Source organism: Pleurodeles waltl, chromosome 5, assembly GCF_031143425.1.
Source record: "Pleurodeles waltl isolate 20211129_DDA chromosome 5, aPleWal1.hap1.20221129, whole genome shotgun sequence".
Classification (NCBI taxonomy): domain Eukaryota; kingdom Metazoa; phylum Chordata; class Amphibia; order Caudata; family Salamandridae; genus Pleurodeles; species Pleurodeles waltl.
In genome coordinates this window covers 1,773,242,383-1,773,262,591 of record NC_090444.1, presented here as the reverse complement: position 1 = coordinate 1,773,262,591, position 20,209 = coordinate 1,773,242,383, and the positions used below count along the sequence as shown (strand labels likewise).

Sequence of the window (20,209 nt, the reverse complement as noted above, 5' to 3'; positions counted from 1 at the left end):
CAATTCTCAACATGGAAGGTTGCCTTCCTAGTCGCAATTACATCATTGCGAAGGGTCAGTGAAATTCAAGCTTTCACTATTGAAGAACTGTTCATACAAGTACACGAACATAAAGTTGTACTAAGAACAAACCCCAAATTTCTTCCAAAAGTAGTATCACCTTTTCATATAAATCACAGTGGAACTGCCAGTCTTCTTCCCACAGCCAGATTCTGTGGCAGAAAGAGCTCTACATACATAAGACCTAAAAAGAGCACTAATGTACTATACAGATAAAACAAAACCATTCAGAAAAACTAAACAGCTGTTTGTAGCCTTTAAAAAAACCTCATACAGGTAACCCCATTTTAACACAAGGATTAGCAAGATGGATTGTAAGATGCATCCAAACATGCTACATTAAAGCCAAAAGACAACTCTTAGTTACTCCTAAAGCACATTCCACAAGGAAGGAAGGTGCTACAATGGCTTTTTTAGGAAATATACCAATGGCTGAAATATGTAAAGCAGCTACTTGGTCAACACCACATGCATTCACTAAACACTACTGTGTAGATGTTTTAGCAACACAGCACACCACAGTAGGTCAAGCTGTACTCAGAACATTATTTCAAACAACTTCAACTCCTACAGGCTAACCACCGCTTTTATTGGAGGACTAACTGCTTTGTAGTCTATGCACAGCATGTGCATCTGCAGCTACACATGCCATCGAACGGAAAATGTCACTTACCCAGTGTACATCTGTTCGTGGCATGCTCCGCTGCAGAATCACATGCACCCTCCCACCTCCCCGGCAGCCTGTAGTCGTTTAAGTTAACAACATTTGTACACATGTAGATATATATTTAACATTGCATTAGCATGGACATCTCTTTTCTTTATACTCGATCACTCCTACCTTACCCTCTGCGGGAAAACAATCTAACATGGAGTCGATGCCCATGCGCAATGGAACCGAAGAGGAGTCACTCGATCCCGTGACTCGAAAAAACTTCTTTGAAGAAAAACAACTTGTAACTCTCCAAGCCCAACACTAGATGGCAGAAGTATATGCACAGCATGTGAATCTGCAGCGGAAAATGCCACGAACAGGTAGGGGTGGGTGTGTGTGTGTGTGTGTGTGTGTGTATATATATATATATGTGTGTATGTATATATATATATATAGATATATATGTGTATGTATTTATATATATACTATTAAAATACAATAGAAGCCCTCCCCATCTGATCCCATATACATTAGTGCCAGTTCCCACCAGACTCCCTCATCACTACTACTGCTCGCAAACGTGCCCACTTGCGAGCAAGTGGAGATGCACTACCTCCTGACAAGATGAGCAAGCATATTGATGCTGTGGGGAAGACCGTTGCGGCACAAGCTGCTAATCCTTGGCGCATCAATAACTCTCAAGGCTTTCTGGCATGTTACAATCATGCCAGCTCCGATGAAATGGAGGATCTCCTCCAATATCTTCCAGATGAGCATAAAAAACTTGGGCAAAAACTTGGGGCAGAGGACAAACTTATCTCCAACACCTCAATACTAGCTTTTTGCTCAGGGGCCATGCATGGTTACTTATTTCTTGTTAACAGGCAGAACAGAATGTACTAAATATGACCTTTGACAAGGAACATCTCTTTGGGCCCCAAGTAGTTGCCACTGTGCAAAAGATGAAGAAAAAAAAAAATACAGAGATGGTGAAAGCAATAGGGCTGGAGGGCCCTTTAGGCGCCTGCTGCTCAGGGCACCTTTCTCCATCCTTGTTATCGTTGCAGATCAAAGGTCTCAGACGCCTCCACCCTCTATCACTGTCAGAAGGGTCAAAGTACCTCCTCAAGGTGCTACTGCAGTGGTTCCTACAGAGGCAACAATGCCAAAGGTAGAGATAAGGGTGCCTCCCCGTGTGGATTAACACCCACCACCAAACAGTAACTTCCCTTCCCCAATCATTTAACACCTGCTGGAGGCAGATGCCAGGATTTTCTAGGATGGCTAGCAATTACACCAGAACAGTGGGTGTTGGCCATTATCCAACTTAGTTAAAGTCTGGAGCTCACTAACACACCTCCCAACATTCAACTTCACACTCATGAGCTGTCACTGGTACATCAAACATTTCTCAAACAGTAAGTCCAAGCTTCTGTTCTCAAATGTGTCTATAGAACCTGTCCCTTCTCAACTTCAGTGCTCAGGGCTTTTCTCTGTGTACTTCCTAACACCCTAAAAAGACAGATCTTTACAGCCAGTTCTATATCTCAGGCCACTGAACATGTACTTCCCATCAGAGCACTTCCATATAGTCATATTACAAGACGTGATCCCACTTCTCCAACAGGGCGGCTTTATGGCAACACTAGATGTAAAAGATGTTCATTTTCACATACCAATACACCTAGATCAAAGCAAATATCTGAGGTTTGTGTTGGGTGGCAATCAATACCAGTTCAAAGTCCTCTCTTTGAACTGGTGTCTTCTGCACCCTGAATATTCACCAAGTGCCTAGTGGTGATAGCGTTACATCTACGCAAAGTTCACGTATTTCCATATGTGGATGATTGGCCTATCAGAGCCACCACTCACCAACTGTGTCAACAACACTTCGCTTGCAGTAGATCTGCCCCACTGCTTGGGGTTCACCATCGCTACCAAGTCTCCTCTACACCCTGTATAGGTTCAGCCATATCTAGAGGTTATTCTAAACATGTAAATAGGATTAGCCGATCCCAGTTCTGCAAGAATGCACATTTTTCCGACACCATTATCTCAAGTTCAGACAAATCAGCAATTTGTAGTGAGGACAGTCATTCGCCTCTTGGGGATGATGGCCTCCTGCATTGCCATAGTACCATATGCCTGGCTACACATGTCTGTTACAGGAAAGTTTAGAGCAACAGTGTTCAGTCACAGGATCAGTTAGAGGATGAGGTGCACATTTGAAGGATCTCACAGTACATGGTATCTGGACACCAAGCCCCAGGGTCTCCACATCAACTACCTAGAGCTTCAAGCTGTTCATCTAGTGTTGAAAGCATTCCTACTTTCCCTCATTCACAAGGTTGTCCTAGTCCAGATGGAGAGTATGGCAGCCATATGCTATCTACAAATGCCTGGGGAGGGGGGGTACATGATCTCCACAATTATCTGGTCTATCCCAGACCATTTGGAGATGGGCTCTACATCACATCATTCACTTTTTAGCAGAATACCTCCTGGGCACAGACAGCGCTTTTGCAGACTTCCTCAGCAGAATGCAGCAGCAAAATCCACAAGTGGAAACTCCACCCACAAGTCCTCCTCCCATACTTTAACAGATGGGGGTTCCCTTGAATGGACCTTTTTGCAACTGCAGAAAACGCAAAATGTCCAAACTTTACCACCAGCTTCCCACACGACCATCCAAGGGCAACACACTATGGATGAGTTAAAGATATTTGCCTATGCTTGTCCTCCTCTCCCATTTCTGGTTCAGAAGCTCATTCAAACTTCTCTCACAATTATACTAGTGGCTCCCACTTAGGCCTGTCACCCCTGGTTCAGAGCATTACTGGACCTCTCTGTAGTCCCCCCACAGGCCAGACCTTCCCACTCAGAACCACAGAGAAATCAGACACCGAGATCCCAAAGTCCTCAACTTGGTGATCTGGCTCCTGAGGTCATAGTATGGTTACTTCAGTCTGCCGCCTGAGTGTATGGCCATTCTTAAAGCAGCCTGTAAGCTTACCATCCGAGCATGCTACACAGTAAAATGGATTAAGGTTTGTCTGTTATTGTCATTCAGACCATATTGATCCTCTCAGACAGTGTACAAGACATTGTCTGCTAATTGCTTAATTTTCAAAAATCTGGTTTGGCATTCACATTCATGAGATTACATCTTGCTGCAATAGAAGCCTATTTACAGAATACACATCTCTTTATTCACAAAACCAGTCATTACAGCATTCATTGAGGGGCTTAAAAGAGTTATTCCACCACGGGTCTTACCTGCACCCTCATGGAACCTTAACATTGTTCTTACACAAATTATGGGCCCTCCATTTGAGTCCCTGCATAAGCACGGTCTTCAGTACCTCTCTTGGAAGGTGGCATTTTTTATTGCAGTTACCTCACTTGATGCTTTAACCTTGGAAGAACTGTTCTTCCAACTCCATAGACAGTGGTTCTTCACACCAACCCCAAATTCCTTTCTAAAGCTATCTGTTTCAGTTCAGCCAATCATTTGAGATATGTTTTTTCCCCCAACCAGATTAATTTGCAGAGAGGGTTCGCCACAATTCAGATGTTACAAAGAGCCCTTCCATTCTACATTGATAGAACCAAAGCTTTCAGGAAAACTGAACAAGTATTTGTTGCTTTTTCCTCACCCCATAAAGGAAAGCCTATATCCAAATCAGGATAGATCCATCTAGGTAGTTAGGTGCATTCAAACATGTTATGCTAAAGACCGAAGAACTCTACCCACACCTCCTAGAGCACACTCTACTTAGAAGAAAGGAGCACCCATGTTTTTCCTCGGAAGTGTTCCAATAGCTGACATGCAAAGCATCTGCATGGTCTACATCACACACTTTCACTAAACATTGTGTGGATGATATAACATGCCAATGTAGGGTAGGTGTTGCTATGTACACTTTCACACAACTGCAGTAACCACAGGTTAGCCACTGCGTCCAAGGACTGCTTTACAGTATATGCAAAGCATGTGTATCTATAGCCACACATGCCAACAGATTGCTACTTACCTGTAAGCGTCTGTTTGTGGAATGTAGTGCTGGCATTTCACATGCGCCCACCCTCCGCCCCGGAATCCTGTGGCTGATGAAGTTTTTTACTTTATATTCACATGGACATTACATTACTTACTTACTCTACACTCCATTCTCACCCACCTGCAGTAAAACAATCTAATAATGAAGTCTATGCCTATGCGTACTATCACCTAGAGGAGTGGCTCTACCTCGTGTCTAGAAAAACAAGTTGCAGATAACCAGATTCAACACTAGTTGACAGGAGTATGCAAAGCAAGTGAATCTACAGCACTACTTGCCACAAACAGATACTTATAAGGTAGATAACATATTCCTTACCTATAATTGTAGTGCTCTTCTAGGGAAATGCTCATCAAAGTCACAAGCAACCCTCCCACCTCTCTGGACCAACATTACAGCTCATCAAATACTGTACCCAGGCTTCCTAATTCCCATAATATTGCCCTGCCCTAACTGTCATCTTTGAGGCATGATGGGATACAAGGGGTACTGTGGAGTTCTTTGCCAGTTTTCTGTTGTTCTTTGCAGGGAGCCTATTGGCTAATAGCGTCTCACATTTCCTTTCCTTTTAAATAAGTTTGTGAAACGTGTCATACAGTCACTGTGTATTAATGACATGATTTTTTGTGTTTTGAGTGTTGTTTTTTGTGTATGATAAAGAAGTGCTCCAGGGTCCCCACATGTGGGTGAAATTATTCATTGCTTATGACTTTGAGGAATCTCCTGGAAGAGAATTAGGATTACAGGTAAGCAAGTTTTCATCCTTAATCAATGGTTTTCTTTCTTCTCGTTTGTTTCCCCTTGTCCCTTCCCCCACCTGTTCCCTGTATCTTCAAAACTCTGCTTAGCACTGTTCATTTATTTCTCCTCCATCTCCAATTCATCCATTGCTTCTTATCCCTCCGTTGCTTCCCAAACCTCCCTATCCTCATATTTTATTTCTATTTTTTTTTCCTCTTTAGGATGGTGCCGGCAGCAGGAATTTGCTATCAGGCGTTTCATTTCGTCACAATGCGCTTTTACACACTTACTTTTTTATTTGTATTGAATTTACCACTTCAAGATGGTTATTTACCATCCTGGAGGGGTAAACTAAAAATGCGATAACAATTGATCACTCTAGTGTTACACAGTGACGCATAAATCATGTGTAGTTCCATGTGCTGGGACTGGCTAGTCAGTAAAATAAAATGACCACCCCAACTTCTTTACCTATATGTGCGGATGCTTACTGATCAGTTTTCGTTTACTACTTTATATTTTTTGGTACAGCTCTTCAGCACTGGCAAAAACTTTTGGAACACTAGTTTTTTTTATATAGTCTGTTAAGGTAGTCTTGTAAGCCATCTGATTTCACTATAGAAACAAGCATTGGAACAGTTAAGAGAACTCACGTTTTCTATCGGGAGACGACCTATTGGCTTTACTAATGTTTTTCTGTGCTTTCCACAGATGCACATGGTTGATGTCTCAGTAAAACGTAGTATTGACATTATATTTTTACTCTATTATTGCTTATTCTACTTAATGTTTCTTTTTGCGATATGTTCACTAGACTAGCTTGTGGATGTTGCTTGGATTTACAGCTAATTTTTCTTTCTATCTTTTGTAGGTGACATTCACGGACAATACACAGATTTGCTTCGATTGTTTGAATATGGAGGTTTCCCACCAGAAGCGAACTATCTCTTTCTGGGTGACTATGTCGACCGGGGCAAGCAGTCATTGGAAACTATTTGCCTTCTCTTGGCGTACAAAATTAAGTACCCAGAGAACTTCTTTCTTTTAAGAGGAAACCATGAGTGTGCCAGTATCAATCGTATTTATGGTTTCTATGACGAATGTAAGTAGGAGCACTTGTTTACTACATAGTATAGAAAAAGTTTTGTTTAAGGTTGGGCTGAATGAGCCAGACTGCAGTCTGCTAGTACAAATAATATTAGGTGCTCAAGATTAATGTAAATGCTGAATTGTATGTATAATACTGCTTAAAAGCATTGTTAAACAATCTTCCCTATTAACTTTAAGCCAACACATCAAATGACTGTTTGTTTCAGGGGCCGTTTGCATGTTTACTACTTCGAAATATTATACTTTAACGTGGCTCCACTTGTTTTTTGTTATTGTCCAGATAATGTTTGGACTCAAAAGTGAGCTGAGGGTAGATGTTGGAAAAACTTAGTTCTTTGATGTCGACTCACTAACAACTGATATAGTGTCTGTTTGGGACAGGGGCAGTTGTCATATTGAGTCACTGATTTATTTGCATCTAAAATAGTACAAAGTTGTGTCCTTTTTCATTCATGCATTAGTGGTCGATTTTCTTATTTTTATAGGCAAACGACGGTTTAATATCAAGCTCTGGAAGACATTTACAGACTGTTTCAACTGCCTGCCTATTGCAGCTATTGTTGATGAAAAGATATTTTGTTGTCATGGAGGTAGGAGCTACAGCCTTAAACTAAGCATGCGCTTACAAATATTGTGTGTGGATATAAGTAGTTTTGTACTGGTTTCTTAATTTGTTTTTCTGTAATTTTAAACTTAGAATTGGTGTTTTAGATATAAAGAAACCAGCAGATTGGGAGGTCACAATATGAAAAATAATTTACATTCAACTGGCATGATTTATTGCAATCTTAAATGGGTGTGCGATCTCAGTGATCATGTTATTTCTGTGTGACCGAATTCATAAAATGAATGAATCGTAGGCTGTTTATATGCAGGATCCTAGAACACATTTTATTTTAAATATATACATTTTGTTTTGCTTCCAATTTAAACTGAATATCTGTCTAGAAGAGTCAACTTTTTTTTTTGTTTTGCAAAATTAAACTGCAAATGGAACTTGCTGCACATGCATTGACTGCAATGAGAGTTATTAAGCTGACTGCACATTTAAAAATTCCAAAAGCTGCGCCTGACCGATGATAGCGCGTGGTGGGCACTTTTATTCTCCTTCCTGAGTAAGGAACCATTTTTTTTTTTTTTTTGCACTTGAATAGTTTTTTTTTCTTATTCAGCATCATTCCACTTTTCTTAGCTTTTCCAACTTTTGTTTACAAAGATGGAATTGTGGAAGATTACAGGAACGAAGTTGTTGTAGAGATTAACATGTAGAAATGGAAAATAAGATTGATAGGATGTGTTAGAGGGCACCACCTGAGCTTTTCCTACAATGGCAGCTAGAGCCATAAAAGGCACTGGCTGAGTGGGTTCCTCTATTAAAAATGAATTAAATGATGCACGATTAGAGTGAATGATTATTTTTTTAAAATTCTATTTATGCCTAGAAGCGAGACCTACATGATAGCCTGGATGAGACTCCAATAACCTCTTGAGAAATGGCATTTGTGATCAATACACCACAGATTCCTTATCTTGTGAAAATCCCCAGGCTGGATTTGGAAAACCCAAAAGCAGCAATCCTGTGTGCCAATAGGTGGTGTATTGTGGCAATGTGTAGACTGTCCTGCTCTGTGTGGCGGTGACGCACGGAGCCACAAACAAGTACCTCAATGCACACTGATATCAGTTCCTTTCTTTCCGCATCTTCAGATGAAGATTCAGTGCACCACTTCATCTTTCTTCACTCTGTGGAGAGATTCTTCTGCAAATTTTCCAGTGTGCAAGGGACATGTCGCCCTCAAGGACGATAGGCTTTAATCCTTGTACGAACTGTTGCAAACAGATGTCTGCACTGGATCGCAACGCGTTGTGCATCTGGCACTTGGGTTCAGCGCAAGAATCAGACGTGCAACTACCGTTACTGTACCGAACCCTTTTGCCGTCCAAGAATGCAACTTTGTACGTGGTGAAGCACCAGAAAGCTCCACACCTGTTCCACTCCAGATTGAAGTTGGGACTGCAGAGCCGCTCTTGAAATTGCTCCAGTGCCATATCTTCTTTGCGGCAGAAGTCCTATGCCAAGTCAAAAGAAGTCCAGGTGAGGCCCCGCCCTTACCTGCTACTGTTGTTCTCCAAAGAAGGTACAAGAGTGCCACTGTGTCTCTTGCTCCCCTTTAACTAAGGAACTGGCTCCTTCTTTAGTCCTGATACAGACCTAGTTCCCGGGTCCATCTGCAACATCACATTTGGTCGAAGCCTTCCAAAGGGTCATGCTGTGCATTTTTAGCATGCTTCTGGCTCATCCTGGTGCATCTTAGGACACCCAGGACCCTAAAGTCCATTTACCACTGGCAGTTTCCCCCACTAATGCACGATTAGAATGATTTTTTTTATTTTTTATGTCTGTGTCCTTGAAGTTGCTTCGGGTTCCCTACCACTTAAGTGCCAACTTTGGGCCCAGACCTCCAGTGTCTATGCAGTGCATACTGCTCTGCAAGAGGAACCGCAATCCAGTGTGGTCTCCGACTCTGAGCCAGCTTTGTCTCGACTGAGGTCATGTCCAGTTTTTGATGTGACTCCACCAATATTAAATCCATCAGACTCTGACGCAATTCCATTCCAGCGCAGCCGAGCACAGACCCCACATGAACTATTTGGCTCCGGCTCAGAACAGCCAGCCAACCAGCTGGAGAAGACAGTGGCGGGGATAGAGAAGAGTTCTCCTTATCCTATGATGAAGACAATTGGTCCATAGAGTTTTAGGATGCTAGTGGCTAGGACACTTCACCCGGTTGGTTTCCCATCCTAGACCAGCAATTGAAGAAAGTAGGTCTTATGTCGCCATGATTAGAAGGGCTACTAAAGCCCTTAAACTTAACTTTTTTGAATTTCAATGAGACACTCACTGACACGCTATTGGGAACTTGGGCTAAGCCCTGCCATCTCCCAGTCAGCTGACAAATATCCAGTCTACCTGCTGCAGGCGATCTTGTATTCTTAACCCAAACCCTGAAAGACTGGTGGTGCCAACAGGATAAACCTTGACACGTTCTTGACCACGTCTCTTGACTGAGTTAAAATGTGTGTTTCTGATGGATACAACTACCTGTGGATTCCTCACATTATGAATTCTCATAATGCATCAGCATTCAGTGGAAATTTTCTTCCTAGCTCTTCACATCGTCGAGGACGTCACAATTGCACAGCTCCACACGCGACTCCATCTGACGTCATTGTGGCATTAAGAAGTCCTCGCCAGCGTGCTGACGTCTGTTCCCTTTTTTCCGCGCCTTCGACACTAATGGTTTTTCCTGGCTCTCTAACAGTTACTGTATCGACGGTGGCATTGTTGTCTAGTTACAATGTTTCAAATGAAGAAATCCGGCTTTAAGCCTTGTCATGAGTGTGGGGGTCGAATGTCAGTCACAAATCCTCATGAGGACTGCTTGTGGTGCCTAAGCCCGGACCACGATGTGAAGTGGTGCGTATCCTGTCAGCGGATAAACCCGAAGGTCTTGAAGGAGAAAGAGGCTAAGCTCTTCTTGGCAAAAGTGAAGAAGGAGCATAAGGGTCATTGAAGATCTAAGGCGAGGGACTCTTCTTCACAGAAGTCCTCGAAGTCGCATAAGAAGCGGCCCGGCACGATTCTAGATGCCATTCTTCCAGGGATCGGTCTCTGTCCTCTCCGAGACTGCGCCTTACGGCGTGGGAGGTCAGTCCATTTGTCACTCCTCAGCCCTCGAGTCCACAGGTTCTCCGGCGCCGTCGTTGATAGAGGTCTTTGAGTCCTCCGGTTCACTTTTCTCCTATGTCAACTCATGATCAGGAGCCGGTGGTACAAACGGTGGTACAAGCTTTGGAGTCGGTTCAAGCACCTCAGGACGAGCAGAGGTTTCCTTCCTTCCCAACTCTGGGAGCGGGTCCAGCAGTGTTCGTAAATGCTATGTTTAGCATTTTCAACTGACTGGTCCCACAGGTCCATTAGCTTTCACGCTAGGTTCGCTAGTGCCGCACAAACAGGCCCTGTTTGTACCCTTCTACCCAGCTGAAGGTGCTGGTTCGGTGCCGATGACGACGTCACCTAAGTTGATGTTTCTGACAGCGCTAATGGGAGTCGATGCTGGATGGGTTCCCATCGGGCGCAGTGTCTCTCCACCCTCGCCTCCGCCAGAGTGTCCATCTGCTTTGAAACAGTTGTCGTCGGCTAATTCTCTGACGCCGCAGTTGAAGGCCAGACAGAGGTCAAAAAGGAGGGCCTTGATGCTCTTGGAGGAGCAGGAGTATCAGCACCAGCTGTTGGAGGAAGGGGAGATTCCTGAGCCTATGGGGGAATTTCAGGGCCTGGACTCAAGTGGCCTAGATACATCCCCAGATTGGGATCTTTCATCCCCTGGTGAGTTCAGAGGAGGTAGCATCTTATCATAGTGTGATAAGAAAGGCTGCTGAATTCTTGGAACTTCCTTTACCAGCATCGGAGGTGAAGACGAACATCCTGACTGAGGTGTTGCATCCTTCCTCTACGTCTCAGGAGCCCCTACTCCCTTTTAATGATGCCCTTACTAAGCCCATTCTAGACATTTGGAGGAAACCTGTCACAACTCCAGTGGTTTCCAGGACTGTGGCTAGGAGGTACAGCGTTGCTTCAGGGGATCCACAGTTTTTGACTCAGCATCAAACACCTGAGAGCTTGGTAGTGCAAGCCTCTTTTTCTGTCCGGTCTGCACCTGGTTCGTTCCCTGCCACTCCATCAGATAGAGAGTCTAAGCAAATGGAGCAAACAGCAAAGAAGGGTTTCTCTTCTTGCGGTATGGCCTTGAAGTCTGTCAATGCTACCTGTGTGCTGGGGAGATATATTCATGCCCTGATGGACACAGCAAGAGCTGGGTTGCCAAGCTTGCTTTAGGATGTGCAGGGGCAGTTTGATGAACTCCTGTTGGACACTCAAGCGGCGGCCAAGCAGGTTATCCAGTCTGGTTTGGATACAACAGATTCAATTGCCAGGTCAATGAGCACTTCGGTGGCGAATAGGAGGCATGCGTGGCCTAGGTCTTCTGGCTTTTCCACGGATGTTCAGACAACTTTGTTGGACCTTCTGTTTGAGGGCGAGAAGTTGTTTGGGACCAAGGCCGACTTAGCTTTGGTACGTTCTAAAGACAGCAGGGCTACTGCAAAGTCCTTTGGATTCCAGGCTTCAGCGGCCACACCCTTTAGATCTTTTCAGAGGTTCAGGGGTTTAGGCCGTGGGTCCTCTTTTCGTGGAAGGCCATAGTTCAGCGTGCAGCAGCCTGCCAACCCTCTATAGGTCTTAAAGAGGATGGAGGGTGGGGGTGGGGGGGGACTGGGGTTGGAACGTGAGGAGCCACTCAGCAGCCGCCCATCTCATCCTCTTCCTCTGGGGGAACCCTTCAAAGAAAGCAGCCCTAGTTTTCTCTCCATCTTGCATCATACTTCTCCCGTAGGGGGGAGGCTATTTAATTTTCTCCACAAGTGGGAGTTAATCACATCAGACTCTTGGGTGCTGAATATTGTGGGGAAAGGTTATGCCCTTCCTTTTCAGGAGTTTCGCCCTCCCATCTCTCCCCATTATTCGTTTAGCATGGAAGATCATCTCCTGTTGTTTCAGCAGGAGGTGCAAGTCCTTTTGTTAAAGGGTGCAGTGGAGTTGGTTCCAGAGCAGGAAAAGGGTCAGGGAAGCTATTCGAGGTGTTTCCTGATTCCCAAAAAAGATGGTTGATTGAGGCCTATCCTGGACCTGAGGATTTTGAATTGATTCCTCAAACAGTAGAAATTCAAAATGCTGACCCTAACACAGGTGCACCTGTTGTTGAACAAGGAAGACTGAATGGTGTCTGTCGGCTTGCAGGATGCTTATTTTCATATCCCTATTCTGAAGTTTCACAGGAAGTATCTCCGGTTTGTGGTAGGGTCGCAACACTACCAGTTTGCGGTCCCTTTTTTTGGTCTTACTTCTGCACCTAGAGACCTCCGAAGGAAGGGAGTATCTGTATTCCCTTACCTGGACGATTGGCTGATCAAAGCCAGGTCCACAGAGCCTGTGCTGCATCACTTGCAAATGACAACACAGTTGTTGTTCAACCTGGGCTTTATGGTAAACGTGCCCAAGTCTCACCTGGAGCCCTCTCAGTGCCTCCAGTTCATAGGGGCAGTACTGGATACAACATTTAATCGGGCCTACCCTCCGCCTCAGAAGATTCAGGACATTCAGGCGTTGATTCCAATGTTTCAAAAGGGAGCGGCTGTTCCAGTCCTCAAGGTCCTACGTCTGCTCGGTCTGTTCGCTTCTTGCATTCTGTTGGTCACTCATGCACTTTGGCACATGAGGGCTCTCCAGTGGTGCTTCCGCAAGCAGTGGTTTCTACACAGAGGGGATCTGGAGGAGTTGATAACTATCTCCAGAGATGCTGCAGCGGATCTACGATGGTGGGCTGTGGACGGCACCTTTTCCCAAGGAAGGCTGTTTTGCCTCCCACCTCAAGTGGCCAAGGTCGTAACAGATGCTTCCACTCTAGGGTGGGGAGCTCATCTGGGGGACCTGGAGATCAAAGGCTTTTGGTCTCCAGTAGAACAGATGTTTCACATCAATCTGTTAGAACTGTGGGTGATTTGTCTGGCTCTCAAGGCCTTCCTCCCATCCATTTGCGGTCAGTCTCTACAAGTCTTGATAGACAACACTACTGCGATGTGGTACATCAACAAGTGGGGGAGGGGGGAGTAGGGTTGTATCTTCTCTGCAGCTCTGGACCTAGGTGCAGGACCATCGGATTTGCTTAGTTGCAAACCATCTGGCCTGAGTTCTCAATGTACATGCGGACAGTCTCAGTCGGCATTTCTCAGCTGATCACGAGTGGTGTCTCCATCCAGTCCTGGTTCTTCACATCCTCCGGATGTGCAGATTTCCACAAAAAGACCTATTTGCCATTCAGGAGAACACACACACTGCCTTTCGTTCTGCAGCCTCCAGTATCCGGTGCAGGGAGCATTGGGGGCGCGTTTCAGATGTCTTGGTGCGGCCAGTTGATTTACTCGTTTCCCCCATACGCTTGATTCCTTGGCTTCTGAGGAAGATTAGTCAAGATCAGGCTCAAGTCATTTTAATAGCCCCTGATTGGCCAAGAAGGGTAGACCTCCTCTCGCAGGGGGCAGATTCTACACCTCCAAATCCCCTCCCTCCAGAGCCTGCACCTACATGCCTGGAGATTGAATGAGGCAATCTTGAGTTCCTTTTCTCTCCCTCCAGAAGTGGTGGATGTTACCTTATCGGCCAGGCGACACTCCACCAAGACTGTCCATGCTAACAGATGGGCAAAATGTGTTGATTGGTGTGGAGAGAGACAAATTGATCCCTTAAAAGCCCATTTGTCTGATGTTTTGCTTTTTGCTCTTTTCTTGGCACAGAAGGGATGTGCAGTTGCGACTGTGAAGGGTTATTTATCAGTGCTGTCGGCCTTTCTGTGCCTTCCTGATCAGTCTTCCTTATGTAAATCCCCTATAGTTATTAGATTCCTGAAAGGTTTGACTAAGTTTCCTCCCACTCAGTTTGTCATGCCTCAGTGGGATTTGAATTTGGTTCTGACTTTCTTGATGGGTTCAGCCTATGCATTCTTGCCCGTTGAGGCTTTTAGTTTTAAAAACCGTTTTCTTAACGGCTATCACGTCAGCTAGGCGTGTGAGTGAGCTTCAGGCTTAGTGTGAAACCTCCTTTTACAACCTTTTATGCTGACAAGGTGGTGCTGAGAACCAGGGAGGCTTTCCTTCCTTAAGTAGTCGCGCCCTTTCATATGGGTCAGTCTATAACACACTCATCCTTTTACCCTCTTCATCCATCAAAGGAGGAAGAAAGACTTCATTGCTTGCAACCAAAAAGGGCTTGGAGTTTCTAAATTGAGAGGACAAGAGACTTTAGAGTTGATGATCAACTGTTCGCTGGATATGTGGGCAAGATGAGGGGCAAGGCCTCAACAAAAGAACCCTTTCCAGGTGGGTCATTCTTTGCATAAAGATTTGTTATTCACTGGCAAAGAAGGTTCCTCCTGAAGGTATTAGGGTGCATCCCACCAGGGCTAAATCTGCTACTTCGGCCTTCGCTAGAGGTGTCCCAGTTGCTGACGTTTGTAAGGCCGCAACTTGGGCTTCCCTCCACACTTTCGCGACGCATTATTGCTTAGACTCGGAAGTTAGGAGGGACGACCGTTTTGCACGTTCTGTTTTGCAGGATTTCTTGGTCTGACCGGTCAGGCACCCACCTCCGAGTGCAGGACTGCTTTGGGATTCTATTCATAAGGTGAGGAATCCACAGGTAGTTGTATCCATCAGAAGAATAAGTTACTTACCTTCGGTAACGCTTTTTCTGGTGGATACAGTAGCTACCTGTGGATTTCTCACAGTCCCACGCGTTGCCTGTCTGGTCATACCAAGACTTCTTTTATTACAAATGTATATACGTTTTTGGTGTTTTTACATAAACAAATATTGTGGTTTATATTTGTATTTGGATTGGTTTATATTGTTATTGTGAGGTCGGTATTCACCTGTTCGCCTCGAAGGCATGTAGAAAATGGTGAAACTGACGTCAGCATGCCGGCGAGGACTGCTTCGTGCCACAATGACATCAGACAATCGCGTGCGGAGCCGTGCAATTGTGACGTCCTCATCGACGTGATGAGCTAGGAAGAAAATTTCCGTTGCATGCTGGCGCATTGGGAGAATTCATAAGGTGAGGAATCCACAGGTAGCTACTGGATCCACCAGAAAAAGCGTTAACGAAGGTAAGTAACTTGTTCTTATGGTCAGGAAGCATGTTCTCCTCGGCCAGCCCTGCCTTGAGGTCGGTTGGTCAGTGAAAGCAATGTATTTAGACGTTATACCCACACACTTAAGGGATATGGTTGGTGAGCTCTTACCTGTGGTCCCCAATGACATAGGTGCTTCATTATCCCATACCAATCAAGATGGTTGTGATGCTGCCATATTGGTCGTCTGCTCCGACCCACACACCGATTGTCTAGAAAGAGCTGCTGACCACTCCAGTCCAGCAATCCCCATCAGCTTTCCTCTTTAAGGGAATATGCCAAGTGCTTAGCATATAGACAGCAAAAAAGGCCCTACTGCCCACACAGCTGACTGCCCATCCCTCTTTAGTTTCGGCCATGGGCCCAGCAGACAGTGACCTGACAGTCGGGCAGTGTCCATACCAGTCCTCCGGCAACAGCCTCAAACTCCTTTCTCTGAGCCTCAGCAGCACTCAGCCATCCAGTATGAGATAGGGTGAGCCACTTCTTCCAGGGGTGGCAACACATCACCTCTGAAAGATGGATCCTGCAGATTGTCCTACAGAGCTACACCGTGCCATTCCTTTTAGATCCACTAAACCGGATACTTACACTGGAACACCCTTTGCAAGACCATACGAGAGGCAATGCAGGCTCTTTTGGCCAAAGAAGCCATAGTGAGTACCAGCCTTGAAAGTGGGGACTTGGTGTTATTCCCAGTACATAATTGTGCCAAACAAAGGTTAAGATCTCCAGCTTATCCTAGATCATCACCTTCTCTATAAATTCCTGTATGTAGAAAAATGTATGTGAATATATTCATTTACATAGTACAACACACTTTTATATCTGCAGCCTATATAAGGCTAAAAATGGGCAGATTACATTACATTTTCATTTTAAATATCCAATTACAAAAACTAATGTAATTGAAAGAAAAATGGCCATAGAATTCTTTCACAAACCTTTGTTTAAAAGGAAAAGGAACATGAGACATTGTTAGCCAATAGGCTGCCATTTAAATAATAGAGAAAAGAAGCACTGTGCCATTAAGAATCTCACAGTATCCCATGATGCCTCACAGCTCCTACTGTTAAAATCCTGGAGCTTTGCAGTTTGATGAAAAACTCTGACATAAAACATTTTCAGACCTTTTCAAATCAGTATATTTTCAACATCCTGAGTACCTAGAGTACAGAGATAAACTTTTCTGACAGAAAATGTGTATTTTTTTTTTGTCTGAATCCTTTCACTCTTTGTGAAGTGACCATCCTGTGGGAAGAAGGCTCAGACTGACCTACATTGTCTGTATTGTTTGTCTGACAGTCCCATCGTCCTGACTCTCATCCTCATTTTCAGAAACTGTCCAGGCACACTCTCTAAAGGACAGAGAAGGTCAGGCTTTGTGGACACCAGTAGAGAGGAGCAGCTGGTTCAACAAGAGCCCTTGGAGATCATCAGCCTACCTCCAAAGAGCTGCCCTTGCATCCAATAACTCCCCACAGAGTAAGATGTTCCTAGACATCAAACAAGGTGGTACTGATCGACACTGAGAGGTACAGCAAGGAAAGGAAAAGATTACTGTTTGTTAGCTGTCGCGGTCAAAGAGACCGTCGAAGGTGGGATTGTCTCAACATATGTTGTTGAGACTCCCATCACCGTCCATGTTGGTGCCAAGCAGACCTCATTCATCGCAGAGAATTGAAAAGGTCCTCTGCGTTGGCCTGAAAACACCAGTTGACATAGAGACATGTATTGCTGTCACTGTCAGTGGCCAAGAGGCAGTCATCGATGTCCAAGGCATCAACGTTGAGGCACTCACAAAAAGACCAAATGCTGACCGAGGTTCAGCTGCTGCCAACTGATTCTGGAGACTCGAGGCCTTGCTCGCCATCTAGGCCTTACTCTTACTCTCCTTTGAGCATCTTCCTGTGTTGGCCGGAGAGTGTGTAAAAAACAAAAAACAAAAAAAAAAGTACCTTACCCTTTGAACGATGGGTATTTACAAACTTTCTCCCATTCTCGAAGTATGCCACGTAACCTTCTACTAGGTTTCCACCAGGCTTCCTTCAGTACTTCCATGAGTAGTCCGCGCCTGTCTTCCTACTCAAGTCTCCTCGTAGATCAAGCAGTCCTTTTCATAGGGCTTGACCTAAGGCGACTTCTAGAACCAGGTCCACATCACTGCTTAGGAGAAGACATAAGACCACTTCCAGGTATAGGTCAAGAAGATCACCCTCCTGTTCTGCCACTTTTCGCACCTCAGTGCGAGTATACTCTCTTACCTTGATAGACACACATCCTACCAGAATGTCCCAAATGGATAACCTGTTAATTGTTAACTATGTCAGAGCTGCAACTAAACATAGACATTCTGACAACTATGTCTTCATTGGTTATATTTGAGATTCTACATCAATAAGCAGTACTGTTGCCACTGGTCCTGGGGTTCTTGGAGCCTGGATGCAATATTTTCTGAAATCAGCTCCATCTCTGATCCTTAAAAAAATATAAGTTCCCTGACCAGAACCCATTGTTTCTCAGGGCTGATCCTCCTTCTGATTTAGTTATGGTGGCTGCTGCTTGCAAATCTCACTTTGTGGCTTCTACATCTTCAGTCCCTCCAGACAAAGACTGCAAGCAGATACACTCCATTGGAAACGTGTGTGGAACATCTGCATCTTATATGAGCTAGTGTTTCTGCCCTACTAGGAGGTATGATAGATCTCTGTGGGACTCTCAGCAGGTTCACAGAAAAACTGGGTAAAAGAAGACACTGGATTTTCAAGAGATCCTCAATGAAGGTGGTTTGGTATCTAACCAGATCATAAACGCAGTAGCAGATGCTTCTGATCTAGTGGTGAATGTGTACTCAAATGGCATTTGCGCAAGGTGGTCTGCCTGGTTAGGTCTCAGGCCTGAAGCCAGAGGCACAGCAGAGAATCCTGAATTTACAGTTTTCAGGCAACACCCTCATTGGTAAACATGCAGATGAAGAGATGTCCAGGATGAAAAATGAAATGGACACTCAAGGCTGTTGACCTAGAGAAAAAAAGTTTAGTATAAGATACAGACCTTACGACAGGCCTTTTTGTTTTTTCCAGAAGGTTCAAGTCCTTCATTGGACTTAACATTACCAGCAGCAGGCAATCTCACTATTGCCCTCAAACTATACAGAGGAAGAGGATCACAACAGCAACCTGCGCCCACAACCAAATCCCCTGCTAGACAGGGAATCATCGCTTTCCCCTTCTGTTACCTGTTCCAGTGATGGTGAGATATTACTAACTGCCTCAGAGTGGCGCTCAATCACAAAAGGCGCAAATGGGTCTTGAATATTGTTCAGAAAGGATACTCAGTTTCAAGTGCCCTTCAGTGTCTCCAGTAAAAACATCACAGTATCGGCAAAACCTCTCACAATCCGAAGTCAACATTCTATTGCTGAAAAAAGCTAGGGAGGAGCTTCTATCTCACCAAAAGTGGCTGGGAATTTATTCCTGTTAACTTTCTTTTTATGAAGAAAGTTCCAAAACTAGAGTTCAAACCCATCTTAGATTTGAGAGTACTGAACAAATACATACTCCAAGAAAATTTCAGAGAACTGCTAAGAGGCCTCTTGCAGAGTTTGCTGGACCGCCACTGCCGCCAGGCCATTGTCTGATCTGAAAAACTGGCCACGGATATTAGTGTACACTTTTCCACCTCTCCCTCTCATTCCGTTTCTGGTTCAGAGGATCAGGCGGACATCTTTAACCCTGATCCTCATAGCTCCCACTTGGGCACATCAGCCATGGTTCACCACACTTATGGACCTCTCAGTAGTTCCTCACTAGAATCTCCCCAACAGGCTGGACATTCTCACTCAAAATTATGGACAGATTAGACATCCAGACCCCAAGTCACTCAACCTTGCGGTATGGCTTATTAAGTCATAGAGTTTGGTTACTTAGGGTTGCCTGCAGAATGTATGAACAATCTCAGGGGAGCTCGTAGACCCACAACCAGAGCATGTTATGTGGCAAAATGGAAACGATTTGTATGCTACTTCAAACCCAAACATATTAATCCCATTAAAGCGACTGTCCAAGACACCGTTTGTTACTTGTTCCATTTACAACAACCAAATTTAGCTTACACTTAGATTCACTTACATCTCACAGCTATAGCTGCTTATCTACGAACAGACAACACACTTCCTTGTTCAGAGTCCCAGTCATCAAAGCTTTCATGGCAGGTCTTAAAAGGGTTATTTCACCCAGAGTGCCTCCTGTACCATCCTGGAACATCAATATTGTGCTTACCAGGCGCATGGGTCCTCCTTTTGAACCACTTCATTCATGGCCTTTTGAGTATCTTTCTTGGAAAATGGCATTCTTAGTCGCCATCGTATCACTGACGTGTTGGTGAGCTCCAGGCCCTAACTTTTGAAGAACCTTTTCAAGGTGGTCCTTCGCACAAACCCGAAGTTCCTTACTAAAGTGGTTTCCCAATTCCATATCGACCACTCCATTAAACTACTAGTCTTCTTTCCACAGCCTGACTGAGTTGCAGAAAGAGCCCTCCACACTTAACATAATAAATGTGCATTGTTGTTTTACATTGACAGAACTAAAGACACTTGGAAAATCAAACGACTTTGTAGATTTTTTATTTCTCCACAAAGACAATTCAGTATCCAATAACAGCATAGCTAGATGGATAGTGAAATGTATACAAACTTCTTATGCCAAGGCAGTAAGACAATATCCTGTCACTCACAGAGCGGACTCAAGTAGGAAGGAGGAAGCCACTATGGC

At 44.5% G+C, this 20,209-nt stretch overlaps 1 protein-coding gene across 1 annotated transcript in view; it reads left to right on the top strand.

Moving 5' to 3' along the window:
* Positions 1–20,209, top strand: part of PPP1CB (protein phosphatase 1 catalytic subunit beta) — a 261,084-nt gene that overhangs the window by 139,742 nt on the left and 101,133 nt on the right. Inside the window, exons 3-4 of the mRNA XM_069236214.1 lie at positions 6,389–6,619; positions 7,113–7,217. Coding sequence (XP_069092315.1) covers positions 6,389–6,619; positions 7,113–7,217 — 336 coding nt within the window. The remainder of the gene's footprint in view (positions 1–6,388; positions 6,620–7,112; positions 7,218–20,209) is intronic.